The 16927-nt window shown below is 42.0% G+C and overlaps 1 protein-coding gene across 2 annotated transcripts; it reads left to right on the top strand.

Annotated features, from left to right (window-relative positions):
- The first annotated feature begins 533 nt into the window (after nt 1-533).
- UBA2 (ubiquitin like modifier activating enzyme 2) lies at nt 534-16235 on the top strand. Of its 2 annotated transcripts, none has more exons than XM_083625214.1 (17): nt 534-851; nt 3592-3675; nt 4020-4090; nt 5892-5956; nt 6296-6396; nt 6514-6635; nt 7545-7612; nt 8027-8148; nt 9543-9642; nt 10160-10320; nt 11647-11740; nt 11835-11947; nt 12031-12186; nt 13019-13115; nt 13932-14037; nt 14766-14899; nt 15310-16235. In XM_083625214.1, the coding sequence occupies exons 1-17, from the start codon at nt 711-713 to the stop codon at nt 15489-15491; spliced, it is 1917 nt and encodes a 638-aa protein (XP_083481340.1). In that variant the 5' UTR covers nt 534-710; the 3' UTR covers nt 15492-16235. The 2 variants fall into 2 exon arrangements, with proteins under 2 accessions (XP_083481340.1, XP_083481341.1); XM_083625215.1 differs by having other exon boundaries at nt 700-1217.
- Nucleotides 16236-16927: the final 692 nt, after the last annotated feature.

Below are 16927 nucleotides of genomic sequence, written 5' to 3'. Positions count from 1 at the left end.
GTCTTGTGCACCAGAATTAAGTGGCAAGACCGATGTGGATTGTAGCACCTGAGTGGGATTGCCTACATCTCCCTTTCCATACTATGATGTTCCCATGTGCAAGTTTATTCTGCGAAGGCTTCACCCTCCAGCATTTAACGTTGCCAACTGGTAGCCTATTTATTGCTGCAAGAATCTTAAGTCCACAGGCACGATTTATTTAATTGATTTACTGCAGTCAACTCCCACCTTCCTTTCTCCCCCATCTTAATTTAATCCCCACTACAATGCTGTGAGGTGGGTTAGGCTGAGATGGGAGGCAGGGACTGGCCCAAGGTCACCTAGGGAGCTTCATGGCTGAGTAGGAACCTGGTCTCCTAGGTTCCTAACTATTACGCCACGCTGGTTCTCCACTGCAGCATGGAGATTCGAACCCTGATCTCTCCATCCTTAGGCCGACATTCTAACTACAAGACCACACTGCCTCTAGCTCGGTGCCTTGGTTCGGTGCTGCGTATCGGCTATACGTCCTCCCAGCCGCTAGGAGTCGTCGCTCCGCCGCTGCAGGCGCCGCTCTGGGGCTTCCCGCTCCATGATGGCGAGAGCGCGGCTGCGCCCGACGAGAGGACATGAGGGGAAGGGCCGCGCATGCGCGAAGGCGCTGACTCCGCTTCACTCGGTGCCTTCTTTTTCCCGCCCGCGTCCCTCCGTCGGCCTCTGAGGCAGCGGCGATGGCGGTGGCGGCGGCCGCCCTGCCCGGAGAGCTGGCCCAGGCCGTGGCCGGGGCGCGGCTGCTGGTGGTGGGCGCCGGAGGCATCGGCTGCGAGCTCCTCAAGGATCTGGTGCTCACAGGGTTTGCCAACATCGACGTGGTGAGGAGGCGGCGGGGAAGGCCCTCCGGGGAAGGGAACCAAAAGCAAAGCGGAGCCCGCCCTGGCCGTTATCTCCCGCGGCCGGCTCTTATTGGGTCGCCTCAGCGTCCCCCTCCCCCACCCGAGAGGGGGAGGGGCTTCGGGATGTGACGCCATCACGCTTGTTTGGATTGGGGTTTCGTTGTTGTTTTCATTTCAAAGGCGGGACGCCCCGCGAAGTGGCGCCGCTTCAGCCTCTTGGGTAGCGGAGAGCAGGGCAGATTCCTTCGTTCGTTGCTTTTATATCCCACGTTTTTCTCCAGGCAGCTCAACGTGGCTTCCATGGTTCTCCCCCTCCTCATTTAACCCCCACAGCAACCCTGCGAGGTAGGCTAAGCTTAGAGTGGTACTGGCTGGCCCAAGGTCACCAAGGGAGCTTCATGATGGCCAACCAGGCCCCAGTCCGACCAGGACCCAGTGTTTCTCAAATTTGGGTCTCCAGCTATTGTTGGGACTTACAACTCCCATCATCCCTAGCTAGCAGGACCAGTGGTCAGGGATGTTGGGAGTTGTAGCTCAACAACATCCGAGGACCCAAGTTTAAGAAACACTGCTCTGACCACTGCATGTTGCTACAGATCAGGGATTCTAATAGCTTCCTCTGTGATGAGTGAGGCTTTGTTGATCTGCTGTAGTTCCAGATCCACCAATGGTTGTGACTTGAAATAAGGTAGCTTCTTAGGAGCAGTCTATTGCTGAGTGATCAGTTGCTACAGACACAGTGCAGAGTGAATGTGGTTGTTTATGCTCTGCTTGTGGGTTTTCAAGGGGCACTTGATGGGCTATTTTTGTAGACATAACGTTTGCCAGAATGAGTCTTTGATCAAGCAGTCTTTATAGATGTTCAGGCTTGGCAGATGCTGTTCTTGTGCTGACAGAGAGTACCAGATTGTTAGATAAAATAATGCCGTCTTTGTGAGCTCCAGAACCATCATTATTAATAATAATGATAGTAATTATTAATGTTTATTAAATTTGTATACCACCCTTCAACCATACATCACAGGGCAGTTCACACAATCTGGCTGGCTGCTTCTAGGAACAGGATGCTAGACTTAGATGGGCTCTTGGTTTGATCCACTAATATCAAACCCAATTTATCTGTTACATTTTTATCTCCTCCTTCCTTCAGTGTGGCATGTATGGCTCTGTGTTCCTATTTTATTCTCCCACCAGCCCTGTGAGGTAGGTTAAGCTGAGAGATGGCAGCTGGCCCACACTCAGCCATTCATGGCTAAGTGGAGATTTGAATCACTTAGATTTGAACTTAGTCCTTATCCAACACTCACCGTTATACTGAATTGGTAGTTATGAAGGTTTGTAAAGATTCATGGTGATAAACAAGTCTGTTTGCAGCTATTGACTGATAGTGAAGAATGAATTCAATGGAGTCAATATACCTTCTAGCAGATGTCAGGTTCAAACAATGGGGGGTAACCTTCAGTTGTTGTTATTATTGTCATCTTCCCAGAGGCCTTTGTCTGGGTGCTGCTAAAAAGTTGATGGATTTAAGAGTCTGTCCAGCAAGGCATTTGTTGTGTGTATTTTAAGTCCAGCCTATTAGCTGCTGGGGCGTGAGCGCTTAATGTCCCTGCCCCCAGCACATAGCTCATCCCATCATAAAATATGAAAATGCATTAGGATCTGTGCCTTGAATCCATGTCGGTGGTGCTGGCAAGCAGTAGTTTTGTCATTTTTAGTGTGCAGTCTACAGATAACAGCTTTAATACTAGGGATGTTTGAGGGGAGGTAAAACCATTCAAATTCAACAAGTTCCATTTTAATTCTGCTGGATCACACATTAGTCAAGCCCCTTGGAAAAGCAAAGAGGGAGAGAGGAGTGGGAGGAGACTAACCACTGGTAGCGTGAGAGGAAAGGAATTGGGAGAGAAGCAACTGGAGAAGGTGGTGCCTGTGGCATTCATTCAGAAAATCCAAATGTACACATACACACTTAAGATCCAAAAAGGTTGGTGCTCTCTGCTTTAGTAATTTCACATATATAGTTTTTCAACAATATGGTTGAATTTTCCAGTCACATTTTCAATAGAGTTATCACTCTTCTGTAGTCAGAATAGACCAGAGTACATGGATCAGCATTGCCCACTAGATCAGATTGTCATGTCAGAACTTGACAAATTTCATTTTATGATGCAAATAGAACCAGTTAGGTTGCTAGTTGATTATTCCATGGTAAAGTCTAGGAAATTAAATGCACTATTAAGCCACACTGCATTTTTTCAGAACTGAGGACAAGAAGTATGGCAGAAATGTTGCTTCTGGTTTCAAAATCATTGCTGCCATGTTTCTTTTAACTTTTTTACATCCTCTTGACTACCATAAAACAGACAGTGGAACTCTATTTTAGAATACAGTACACCACTTTGGAATTCAAGAATGGGGTAGTATGGCTAGGTTAGTTCTGTTTTCTGTGATGTGCTGTAAGCTCAATATTTGCCAATGAATTATATGCTGGGAAAACCTGTAGATATACTGCCCGTCCTCCACTTGTATTTTGAAGTGTTATAGTCCTAGAAAAAAAAACTTGATACAAATGCTATTTCTACTGGTTTTAATTAGCCTATAGCTGTAGATCAAATGGGGGCAGCACGTTTTTTAAAGACAATGATTTCTGATAAGGCAAGGTACATTTTTGTTAATCGGAACAAATATGAAGTGTTTGTAATTAATCTATTTCTAGATTGATCTGGATACTATTGATGTCAGCAATCTCAACAGGCAATTCTTGTTTCAGAAGAAGCATGTTGGAAGATCAAAAGCTCAGGTAAGAGGAATTTCAAAGTGCATCTTTCACAATTTAATTTAGTATTGTTTTTGATACAACTTTAGAAGAATACCTATTAGGCATCTGCTAGAATTAAATCTCATGTGATAACTTCAAGAAGTTCACCTTGACTATAATGTTTACTTTATGATATGTTCCTTTATATATTTAATATGTTTGTATCATAATAGGCCATGAAACAGAATTATCTTCAAAGCTCAGAAGATAATTGGGTGCTTGAACTTTTTTTAAAAAATCAATAAGGCTATTTCTAACTCATAGGAGGAGGTTTAAGATGACTAGATTAGTAAAAATTATCTGTATGTGTTCTTGTTGTCTTGCAGGTTGCCAAGGAAAGTGTGTTAAGGTTTCATCCCGGAGCTAACATTATAGCTTATCATGACAGCGTAATGAAGTATGTCTGATTCTTCTTACATTTGGAATTTGTATCTGCTTTGTGAAAAAAAGCCCACAAAAAGTGACATATACCCCAAACAATTATTAGCTATGGGTGCCCACACTGTTAGTCACTAGTGGCTTAGGCACAAGATACAGTGATGGTTTTGAAAGAGGAGGATTAGTCAAATTCATGGAGGATAAGGGTGTCAATGGCTACTAGCCACACTGTGTTCTGCTTTTGCTGCTGAAGGCATTGCTCCTCTGAAAGCCAGTAACTGGAAAGCACAAGTAGGGGAAATTTGCCCTCACGTCCTGCTTGCAGGCTTTCCAGAGGTATCTGGTTGGCCACTGTAGGAACAGGATACTGGATTAGATGGGCCTTTTGTCTAATGCAGCAAAGCTCTTACGTTTTTATGATGGCAGTGGGTGAGGAAGACCATTTTCAAAATGAAAAGCTTTCCTATCTGGCCACCTGGAGACAATTTCTTGCACACCACCACTCACTGAGCAGTCACTCTTTTCACACCAAGTAGTGGCACCCCAGCTACCCTGAGTCTCATGCTGCTTGGGGAGGGAGTTCCAGACACAACAGAGTGAAATACCTTTGTCTGCCCACCTTCCCCTCTTAAGGACTAGCTGCCACTGGGAGAAAGGAGGTTATTTCCACAAGGCTGCCTTTGTTTCTCCCCAAGAACAACTCAAATAACATGAAATTTGGCTTAAGGTGCAGGTAATAAAATAATGGCGTCCACAGTGTTTTAATGAAACAAGACAAAAACAGAATATAGGTACAGCAAGGAAATATTGTTAGCATACAAGGAGCTTCCCAATGAAGCAAAAGAACAAAAAAACAACAACACCATCTTTCCTGACTTAGTCCATTTAGCCACATTAGTACATTCTCCAGCATGTCCCCTTTGCTTTTTGCCCATCCTTTGTGTCATATCTTCCCTTGTCTACTAGCCAAAGCAGGTTTCTGACTAGATATAGCCTTGAGTGTAATTCTTAGCTACAGGCAATGCCAACCTGGCAACCAGCACATTTTCAAACAAACCTACATGCAATAATTGTGTTTAATAAGTTTGGAGCAATTCCTTCACACTTATGTCATTATTTTTTAGAAAGATAGTTGTAGTTCTTAACTCATGTTTACTTAGTTTCCAGCTGTCATGTGTTTAACTTTAGGAATATGTTCTATTGTTGGCCTTCAATATATGCAAAGTTTGAATATATAGGATTGTAATTGACTGTACTAAAATTGTTCACCTTCTAGTCATCGTTCTGTTGGACTGATTAAATTATACACATACCATTGGGAATATGAAATATCAACTTACACAAAATCATAGCTTATGCTTCTGTAACCTCAACCATACATATTTAGAGCAAAAACAAATAATAATTCACTAAATAATCTGACTGGAAATGTCACAGGCAATTTTGTTCTGGGTGGGGAATAGATAAGAAAAAGCAAACTATTTCCATTTGGGTCCTAGGCAGATCTTGCATACATCAAACGTTTACAGAAATGACACAATACCCTGTCAATGAGCCATCAGTGCAGTAATAAAACAATTACTTTTATTTTGCCCCAAACTATTTTTTTCTCCGTGGACACAGAAAATGGCTGTTTTAAAAGTTTTGCTTGTTTTATTTGTGCTGTGTGATGGTTGGTGTAACTAGTGCAACCAGAAAATATTGCGATGTGCCGTTTGGCAGATGTTGTATTCATGCAGTCATATACACCTGTCACGTCAATATCAACAGGCATTTATTTACTGACCCCCTAAACTGGATCTTGTCTTCTTTTTCTGCAGCCCTGACTATAATGTGGAATTTTTTCGTCAGTTTACCCTAGTTATGAACGCCTTGGATAATAGAGGTATGGTTTTATCTTTGCTATAATGTGAGACAACTGAGACCTGGAGTTTTGAAATGTCTCTGTTCTGACATGAATGTGCTTGAAAACTGAGAGACTGTGCAAGGCTGGATTAGCCTCCCCGTTTCCTAATAGTCTATTGGGACTATTGGGACAAGTGGTATCTTTACAAACTGTACTTTTTAATGCAATCTGAGAAGTCCTATCAAAAATGCTAAATATGTTCTCCCTGCTGTACAGTGACGTTACAGTATTGAACATATCTTATTTGTGTTACCTGAGGAGGAGGAGGGGATAATAAAGTTCGCATTTGAAAATCAGTGTCTCTTCTTCTGTTTACAGCTGCCCGTAACCATGTGAACAGGATGTGTCTGGCAGCTGATGTCCCTCTTATAGAGAGTGGAACTGCAGGCTACCTTGGACAAGTAACAGTTATCAAAAAGGTGTGGCAATGATACTGTGTTTTCATATGCTGTAGTATTATGATCCCTTAAGTGTGGTTTTCAACTAACAATGGAAACACGATTGAAAAAATATTTTCTACCTTTCCCCCTCTGTAGGGAGTGACGGAATGTTATGAATGTCAGCCCAAACCAACCCAGAAGACCTTTCCAGGTTGTACTATTCGCAACACTCCTTCTGAACCAATCCACTGCATTGTGTGGGCAAAGTATTTGTTCAAGTAAGCTAAATTTTTTAACCATAAAGTTCTTCAGTGGTCTGATTTGTGAGCACCAGGGAAAACTGGCTAGATCCAGCTTTTCTGTACCTGATACACTGTGGTGGTTGATTTGCAAAGTGTAGAGGAGTCATGAATTTGATGGCCTTGTGTGTCTGGCAGATTAGTTAGGTGCCAAGATGTACCTATGTGAAATCTAGAACATCAGGCTGGTCTGGTCTGTTGTGTGTAGGTTGCCTTGAGTGCTTGTTCCTATAGAAAGATATCTAATACATTTTGATAATCCATAGAGATCACTCCTTCCTATACCAAGCTCAGGTGGCAAGTGCCAACAGGATTGTAGCAAAAATGGAGTCCCTGAGAAACAAGAGGGGAGTTGTCAGCATGTTTAGAGGGATCCTCAGCATTATGCAGAAGTACAATATAACTTTGATAAAGAAAACTGAAAGGTAAAAACTTAGGAAAAGCAGCCCAGCGAGTACTGAGCATGCTCAGTAGCTTTAGAATAGTAGCAGTTGAAAACGAAATATGAAATGCAGGAGAGAGTGACATGCTCTCCTTTGAGGAGAGTTTGCATACAGAGTTTTATTGCAGTTCCTATTTGTCAGGGCTAGTTAACTTCTCAATTTTGTGTGAATGGTTTGGATGTGAAACATCTGAGCTCTGTTGCAGTGTAAATTGTCTTTTCCCCTAATGTTGTTTTTTTAAAATTACACCCCACTTTCCTTGTGTCTTAAAGCAGTTTGCAAAGAAAAAAAAATAAAGCATGCTATTTGGAGGAGCAACTTAATGGCTAAAACCAAACTTTTATGTTAACAGCTGGACATAGCACTACCATAAATAACTTGCTTTCAAGATTATTCAAGCAAAGACATTTCAGTCTCTAACCACCATTTGTGTTTTAAAATGTAGTCAGCTGTTTGGAGAAGAAGATGCTGATCAAGAAGTGTCTCCTGACAGAGCTGATCCTGAAGCTGCATGTAAGTAAAAAAGAAAAGAAAAGAAAGAAAGACAATTTTGTGCTTCTGTTGGGGAGTCCTTCTATCAGCTGTGCAACTTCTCGTTGGGTATCAGCTGCCACAGAATAATATTTTCCTTGGTCCTCAGCTGCAGAGTTGCAAAGTTCTGTGTATATGCTGCATATAGGAGAACCATCAGTAGTTGGTTAATATTTACTCTTAAATAGCCAACGTTAGTATTGCTTTGAATCCTGCGGTTCATTAATTGAGCCATAACATTCTGAATATTTCAGGTAACATACTGGTTCTTTAATAGACTAGTTTGTTGAAAAAGTAGAAGAAACCTCCTGACTAGGTTTCCCTCTTTTGGTAAAATTGTATCTGTGCCAGGTGAGTGATCTTGATAGCAAATGGAAAATGTCATCTTATTGACAGGGGAGCCAGCAGAAGCTGAGGCCAGAGCAAGAGCATCTAATGAAGATGGTGATATTAAACGTGTTTCAACCAAGGAATGGGCTAAATCAACAGGATATGATTCGGTTAAACTCTTCACTAAGGTATTTGTCTTAAGTCAGTGGCATTTGCAGAAATTTCTTTTTATGCCACTGTTAAGCGGGGGCAGACATGTTGTAAGATCTGCTTTACACTTGCATCTGCTTTTCATCAACTGTTCACATTAGGCAAGCATTGACTATGTGGATATTTCAGTGCCTGGCTATTTGTTTACTCGGGATTTCAACTTAGTTGCTGGTTTTCATAGAATTGTAGAGTTGGAAGGGACCCAAAGGGCCATCTAGTCCAACCCCCTGCAATGAAGGATCATAGTCCGGTTGTATGCTTTTAATGGTGTACATGGCTTGGATATTTTTATTTGAAGTGGTATATAAATTTGACTAAAAAATAAAATAAATACAGCAAGGTGCATTTGGATTTTTCAGCCCGAATCCTCTTGCTGTGCAAATGGCAGAGCGCTAAAACTCAGGACACTGTAGGGTCACTCGTGACCAGCAACACACCTATCCTCCTCTTGTCCCGGTGGTCTTTCATTTGGGTTAGAGATAATGGCTAAATTAGTGACGGGCTGTATGAGGAATGGGAAGGTTGTCAGAAAATAAAAAGGGCACAAGTAATTGGTCAAGGGTCTATATAAATAGCAAACTTCGTGCCCTCCAGATGTTTTAGACTGGCCATTGGTCAGCAGTGATAAGAGTTCTGGTCTGCAACATTTGAAGGGTGCCAGGTTAGCTACTCCTGTTCTGTGGCATCATGAGATATCAGCTAATAAAAGGAGTTGAGTAACAAAAGCTTGCTGCAGACTAGAAGGAGAGGGACAGAGCTTCATCATTCAGCATCCCTCTGCATTTCTATGCTGCGTGCAGAAGGCGGGGTCTTCCCCTGGTCAGTAAGGTTGGCACTATTTACTCCTCAACCAGCCTGCTCAAACACTGGCATGCAATTCCTTCTCTAGTGCTGATATAAAAGGCTGGATTAATTAAATCTTTAGAAATTTCAAACAGAGCAGAGTAGGTCTGCAACTTTGTTCTGAAATGTGTGAATGTTACTTTGCTAAGTTTACTTCTGGTCAAACATGTGCAAGATTTCACTCTGCAGCTTCAAATATGTTTCCAAGAGTTTGGTTGCCAGAATTAAGCATGTTTCAATAAACACAGATATCACCCTGGCCATGTTTCCCCAACCTGCACCTTCCGCGCATTCTAATTGTGTTGCACTTCAGTAAGCAGAGCCCCTAGAATGAATCCTGTAGTGGGAGCAGACTGATCAAAGACTATTGATATTTGTATAAAACAAATATCCTCTCATACAAATACGGGCTCTTGGTGCCTAGATGAATATGCACTGGTGTTCAATATTAAATGTTAGTAGATCTGAAATGTACTCTTGAAAGCACATCAGTTGATAGTAGGCTTCTCTTCTAAATCTTATTTTCTAGCTTTTCAAAGATGACATCAGATATCTGCTAACAATGGATAAGCTCTGGAGGAAAAGGAAACCTCCAGTTCCTCTAGACTGGAATGAAATACAAAATCAGGGTAAGCATATTATTATTTGCCTTTCTTTGATACTTAACAGTTGGACTGTCTACTTTTAAGGTAAACTATGAATTTTATTACTGAACTGCTGCAGAGCTGTTGCAGGTGCTTAGATAAGATATTGATCGATGAAGACATCTGAGTTTATAGTGTGCATCAAGGCTGGCCAATGGGGTGCTCTCCAGATTCTGCTAGTGGCTAGTGGTCAGGGATGATGGGAGTTGTAGTTCAGCAACATCTGGAGGGGACCACATGGCTATCTCTGACCCTGAGGTACTGCAGCTGCACTTCCAAATTTCCTCAGACATTATGCTTTTCACATATTCACTACAAATCCTTGTGATGAAAAATCCAGTAAATCAGTCATTTGTGCTATTGAATTAGCTTCAGGCTTATGTTGGTAGCAGTGGAAGCATTTGCTGACTCCTTAAAGACGTGTGTACAGATGGGAAAACAAAACAAGTTGAATTTGAGGACGATTTTAACAAACAAGTTTCTCGCTTCCTTTCCTTCAAAGAAAACAGCACATCTGATCAACAGAATGAACCTTCCTTGGGCTTGAAAGACCAACAGGTTCTGGATGTCAAGAGCTACGCACGTCTGTTTTCTAAGAGCGTAGAGACTCTGAGAGCTCAACTAGCGGAAAAAGGTGATGGAGCTGAACTTATATGGGACAAGGTGAGTTCAGCAAACGTTTGGGGATGTGTTGCATGCAGAGGAGTAAAAATGTTTGGATTCTATCACAGCACTAATAGTAGATATGCCTAGCACACTAGGGGTAAGTGTTATCAGAATATCTTCTCTACAGAAAATTGGCTGTCTTTGAGCCTTGTAAATGGCATCAGACTGTTGAACAGATTTGTGCCCTCTGTTGGGCTTTGCAAATTGTCAATTTTAGATGCAGCCTCTGTTAGCTATAGATGCAGAGGGAACAAGCTACTGGGCAGGTCTCAAGCAGAAGCCCTATAGAAACAAAGTGCAGTTCTCCATTCTTGTTTTCCTTTCCAAACTATTAGAAGCAGAACAGAATAAAAAGCTACACTAAAAGTGATAAAGCTGCCTAAGGGAAAATGTCAGCAGATAAAATTTGTTTGTTTATATACCATTAATTCGTTTTTAAAAATCAAAACAGTTCACAACAACTACATAAAACCAAACAATAATATTGTATACAAAAATAAAAATCAGAAATCGGATAACTAAAATTAGTCTTTTTATTTAGAAAACTTGGACAAATAAAAAGCTCTTAACATAGCACCTAAACCTTAATAGAGAAGATGCCAGGTGGACCTCTCTAAGGATGACAAGACCCTCTCCCCTGTTAACATTTGCCTTGTTTCCAAAAATCCTTCTGAAAAATTACCTTTGTGCTGGGATTCATATGAGAGCAGGCAGTTTATATGGGATACTGTGAAGGGCTTTAAAGGAGAAGACTTTCACTTTGAATTGGACCTAGAAACTATGTACCCTATGGATGAATGTACCTCTCTCCAAAACTTTATTTTAACAATGAGTGGTGTAGGGCAAATAAAAAATGGGGTGTATAAGTGATACTTCATAGATGAAGAGAGATTCTGTTTAAAGATGTTTTTATATATATAATAATGAACTATCTTTAGAAACTTATCTGTTCCCATGGTTCTTACTGGAAAAGCAGTATAATCAAACTATATCTCAATGGCTCATTGCTGTGATTGAACTACTTGATTTTTACATTCTTGGAGGATTAGTATCTCACCACTTCAAGGGATGGAAATGCTGGACTCATGGCTCAGCTGTCAGTGTGGCCGCAAAATAAAAGATAGTCATATTAAGTTGCATTACAGAACTGTTACTTGGTACTTCTAGCAATTTTAACAATTAGAAGGGTATGTTATATGAGTAATGTGTTAAGGGTTTGAGGTCAAGCTTATTTTATACAGTTATTTTTTTCAAGTTCCAGAAATGCTTCTGTTCACTCTAAAATGATCAGTATTTTCTATTTTACTTCAAAATGACTAACAGGATGATCCTTCTGCAATGGACTTTGTTACTTCTGCTGCGAACCTCAGAATGCATATCTTTAGTATGAACATGAAGAGCAGATTTGATATCAAATGTAAGTGAAAAGCTTATATTTATTTTCTTGAAGGATTTGCTCTGACCTTGTTTTAATATGCTGCATAAACTCCTTATTTCTGCTTCTTCCACAGCAATGGCAGGAAACATCATTCCTGCAATAGCTACCACTAATGCCATAATAGCTGGTCTGATTGTGCTGGAGGGTTTAAAGATTCTCTCAGGAAAAATAGAGCAGTGCAGAGCAGTAAGTGTGGTGTTGATTTCCTCTCTCTTCTCTTTTGCTTGTTCTGCTGGATAACTGATTCCCTTTTTTCTTATCTTCTGAAGATCTTCCTTAATAAACAACCAAACCCAAGGAAGAAGCTACTTGTCCCCTGCGCTTTGGACCCTCCTAATCCCAATTGCTATGTGTGTGCAAGTAAGCCAGAGGTGACAGTGAAACTTGATGTCAACAAAGTCACAGTTTTGACGCTACAAGATAAGGTGAATGAGCCTCTCCCTTCATCCACCTCTTAGGTTTTTCAGTTTAAGCACCGTTCCTAAATCGCTAATCTGCAGACTCTGTTCTGCACCTTAGGCCTTAAAACACAGGTAGGGAACCCCAGGCCCAGGGGCCACGTGCGGCCCTCCAAACATCTCTGCCTGGCCCTTGGAACTCCCCTCAAGCTTTGCCCCTCACTCATCCTGTTTCACACCCACCCTCAGGGTTTCTTCGTAGCTGGAATTTTTCCCTGCACTCTGATGTTGCTTTTTGTTTGACTAAATGGAGAATAGAGAGGTAACTGTGGGTGTGTCCTGTATAAAGGTCACATTTACATTCCTTGCTCCACCCACTTTTTTTCTCTGGCCCCACTCACCACTGGCACATGTCCAGAAAGGGTTTGTGACCCTAAGACTGAAGAAAGCGGGAGGCTCCCACACCCTAGTCAACACACACAGAGATGGGGCTTGAGATTTAACAGATTTCATCTGGCCACAAATGGTAAGTCAGATCAGAAAGACATGGACTGAAAATAGGTTGGGTTGCAACACTACAGATGCAAGGCGAATTTTGTGGCTGGTGCACATCCCTAGTAGAAAGTGTTGTTTAGATCATGTATAAGAAGGGGGTTGGGTGTAAGTCTTGAAAAAGGATTATTGTTTCCGAGTCTTGCTTCTAGATTCCGCCCCCCCTTGCACCCTTTCTTTTTTTTTTAAATAGATTTTTATTAGTTTTCCATACATTCCAATCATTTATCCAAATTTTACCAGATTTTAACAAAATTCATATTTTGGACTTCCTTCAAATTCCCTGACTTCCCTTGCACCCTTTCAGATAGTGAAAGAAAAATTCAATATGGTAGCACCTGATGTCCAGATAGAAGATGGAAAGGGGACTATTCTGATATCCTCCGAAGAAGGAGAAACTGAAGGTATGAAATGAAACTGGTGTGGTCAAAAGTCTGCCTGACATTTAAGGAAGCTCCTGTGCACTGCAGCAAACACACAATGTGCCAACACTGTGTAGCCTTGTGTCTGCCTCTGAGTACTCTGGGCCAGGTGACCCATAGATGTGGACATTATCCAAGCTGTAGTTGGACCCTCATTACTACAGTTCTCAGATTTGGAGGATTTTGTTTGGGTTATACAATGCAATCCTGGCTGCAGTCATGTACAGTGGTGCCTCGGGTTACATATGCTTCAGGTTACAGACTCCGCTAAATCAGAAATAATACCTCGGGTTAAGAACTTTGCTTCAGGATGAGAACAGAAATCGTGTGGCAGCAGCACGGCAGCAGCGGGAGGCCCCATTAGCTAAAGTGGTGCTTCAGGTTAAGAACAGTTTCAGGTTAAGAACAGACCTCCGGAATGAATTAAGTACGTAACCAGAGGTACCACTGTATTATTAGGGGTCCAGCAACAGGTACTAGCAATCAAATATCAGCAAGCTGGAGATATCAGCAAGCTGCTGGAAATGATTCCATAACCCAGCCTCCCAAGCCCGTTGCAGGTTTTTTTAAGTGTAGCTTCTGGCTTTGAAGTGTGCAGCCTTCCATATTTCTGGCAAAGAAAAGAGTATACATGATGTGTAAAATTTTAACATAGATCAATAGGTATTAGCAGCCTTACTTTGCTTGCTTTTCCTTTGCTTTTAAGTGTTTTGAGTTAAGAAAAGCCTTGGGGGCGACTGATGGTTCCACAGAGTACCTGATGCTGCTTTTCTCCTGTTTTCCCCGTGTCCCCCTCAGCAAATAACCACAGGAAGTTGTCAGACTTTGGGATCCGAAATGGTAGTCGGCTGCAAGCAGATGACTTCTTGCAGGACTATACCCTGCTGATCAACGTACTGCACAGGTGAAGGCTATTGATTTCCTAGAGTGCTATCAGAACCAGAAACTGCAACTCTGCCAAAAGAACCTTCAGATTAAATACGTGATATAAGTCTTGCTAATACGGAGACCAGCTCTGCATTTGTGAAAAACACAAAATTGAGAGCCAGTAGTAGCCAGATGCGGGTGGCGCTGTGGTGTAAACCACAGAGCCTAGGGCTTGCCGATTGGAAGGTCGGCGGTTCGAATCCCCGCGACGGGGTGAGCTCCCATTGCTCGGTCCCTGCTCCTGCCAACCTAGCAGTTCGAAAGCACGTCAAAGTGCAAGTAGATAAATAGGTACCACTCCGGTGGGAAGGTAAACAGCGTTTCCGTGCGCTGCTCTGGTTCGCCAGAAGCGGCTTAGTCATGCTGGCCACGTGACCCGGAAGTTGTACGCTGGCTCCCTCGGCCAGTAAAGCGAGATGAGCGCCGCAACCCCAGAGTCGGTCACGACTGGACCTAATGGTCAGGGGTCCCTTTACTTTAGTGTTTAATATGCAAGAATAACTCCCAGGCCCTTCCCATTGGCGCAGCATCCATAACTGCCTTTGAGTGTACTGTGGTGCTTAGGCAAGCAAGGGTTGAATAAGCCAATACCTCAGGTTGAATAAGCCATTTCACAAACTGCCTCTTATTTGGCCATAATAGTGTTTTGGCTCATTTGACCATCATCTGAGTGTTTTTTTCTGCATTTCTTTTTTTTTAAATCAGTGAGGAGCTTGGGAAAGATGTGGAGTTTGAAGTTGTTGGTGATGAAGTTGTTGGTCCCAAACCATCGGAACAGCCAGTCACTAAGAATATCACCAATGGAAGTGATGATGGGGCACAGCCCTCAACATCCACAGGTAAAGACTGGCAGTGGGAGGGAACAGTATCGACATACCTACAGCTGCTTGGAGGTACTGGCAGCCCCTTAAAATTCTAGGACGCAAGATAAACCTTTATAAAGCCTCACAAATTTTCCTGGATCTTGAAAATTCACTTAAGCCCCTACAATTTTTGCTTGAGCTTTTACACATCCAATCAATATATCTTAACTCACTGAGGGACCATGCATATATGGATTGAGCTGGCCCATTATTTTCTAAGATGGCAACTTGCCATCACTCTCAGTATCATTCATTGTCTTGAATATTTGAAAACAGTAATGTGCCTCATTTTAGGTACAAGTGTGGAACATTTAACCTATTTATGTTAAGCCTATATTTAAAACAACAACCCTAGGCTGTACTGCAGTGACTCTTTTCTTTTCCAGCTCAAGAGGAAGATGATGATGTACTGATAGTTGAGACTGAGGAAGGTTCTTCAAGCAATGCTGATGACACAGAAAGCAAGAGCCGGAAAAGGAAGCTTGATGAGAAGGAATACACTGGCACCAAACGGCTGCGCTCAGAACAATTGGCTGAAGAGCAGGATGATGTGATAGCACTAGACTGAGTGCTAGAATGCTCCAACCAGTAGGACGTGCCAATAGGATGATTGCTAGGGTGTGCAAAATGTCCACAACTAGGACTCTGGCTTGCAGTATCTTCCCATTTTCGTTTGGTAGGACTTAGAACTTCTCTAGTAAGATTTAGTAGACATCTAGTTTATAAGCATTGTGGGCATGAAAACGAAGCATGTCTAATTATATAATGCCTGAAAGACGGATTGTTATGGGAAAATAAGACAACTCCTGTTTGCTGAAATGGTTTTATCACTTGGTGACTTCTGAGAGGTTTTTAATTCTTACTGTTTGTTAGCCTAGCCTAGTTCTCGCCATTTTCCACACCCTCAAACCAAAACCTTGAAAGCAAAGATGTGTCACGTTTCAAACAGTCAGCCGGCACAATGTACATTACTGTAAAACAATGTTGATTTGTCAGCTAGTACTGCCTGATGTGTCAGTGTCAGAAACGGATCTTGGTGTACTGTTACAGCTTCAGGTTATTTATATGGGATGTTTTGTAAAACTTTAATGCTACTCTACCATTCATCTGATGGACCAAAACAACAAACAATTTGCTACATTTGTTTGAAAGCCCACCTATATGGAAAGTTGAGGATTTGTAAAGTGTATACAGTCTTCATACTTAAAGCTGTACTAATAATAGTTTTAAGCATCCTACAGGGCTTCTGAAAACATCCTTTGTTGGAATTGAAAAGGGAGGGTTTTTTTTAATAAAACATTTTGTCACTGCAGTTTTTTGACGGTCTTTATTCTTCCACTACCCAGGGGTTGGATTCAACTTCCTAGGTGACAGTTTCATAGCTGTGTAAAGTTTGCCTGGCTATGTTACAAGTGACCAACTACTACAGAGGTCTGTTGTTCTCCTGGACTGAGTCAGGAACACTTAAGAAGTTGACTGTGGCTGGTCTTTGCTGTTCTCTCCACCACCACTACTGCCTGAACCCTTGCTCAGAAGTAGATTTGTAGCAGAAATGAACCAAGGCAGAAGGGCAGGGTGTTCAGTTTAGTGCTCACTACTACCCTGGCACCCACCCTGCCTACTCTGGACCAGGCTTGTGGTTGTCCTTGCAAAGATGTTAGATGGTGTAAAAATAGTTTTCACCTTAAACCTGGATAACTCTCTTTCAGCATCGACTTTAAACACAGTTAACCTAAGTATCCATAATCAAATGGAAGAGTTGGGAAGGATACTATTTTCTGGAAGTACTTCAAAGCAGTCTGATAGCTTACACATTTTTCACAAGTGCTGATGCTTCAAATTCTGTCCTCTGCACCTATTGCATAATATTTGCTTATTGAAACTAAAAAGATCGCCACCTGATGTTGGTGTTCTAACTCTTTAGTTTGACTTCTTTTGATTCTGTTAGAATTGGCAGGTCACCTCCAGGGTCCACGTGTGCCCTTGGTGGCTGAGCCATCCAGA

Source organism: Podarcis filfolensis (assembly GCF_964270895.1).
Source record: "Podarcis filfolensis genome assembly, chromosome: 8".
Lineage (NCBI taxonomy): Eukaryota > Metazoa > Chordata > Lepidosauria > Squamata > Lacertidae > Podarcis > Podarcis filfolensis.
This window is presented reverse-complemented; position numbering and strand designations above follow the sequence as displayed.

What these genes read in the sequence shown, in the direction of transcription:
- UBA2 (XM_083625214.1), top strand. Translation starts at nt 711, where the DNA reads ATGGCGGTGGCGGCGGCCGCCCTGCCCGGAGAGCTGGCCCAGGCCGTG. An exon ending in TATCATGACAGCGTAATGAA is followed by an intron (nt 4,091 to 5,891) that starts GTATGTCTGATT and finishes CTTTTTCTGCAG; the next exon opens with CCCTGACTATAATGTGGAAT. An exon ending in GAACGCCTTGGATAATAGAG is followed by an intron (nt 5,957 to 6,295) that starts GTATGGTTTTAT and finishes TTCTGTTTACAG; the next exon opens with CTGCCCGTAACCATGTGAAC.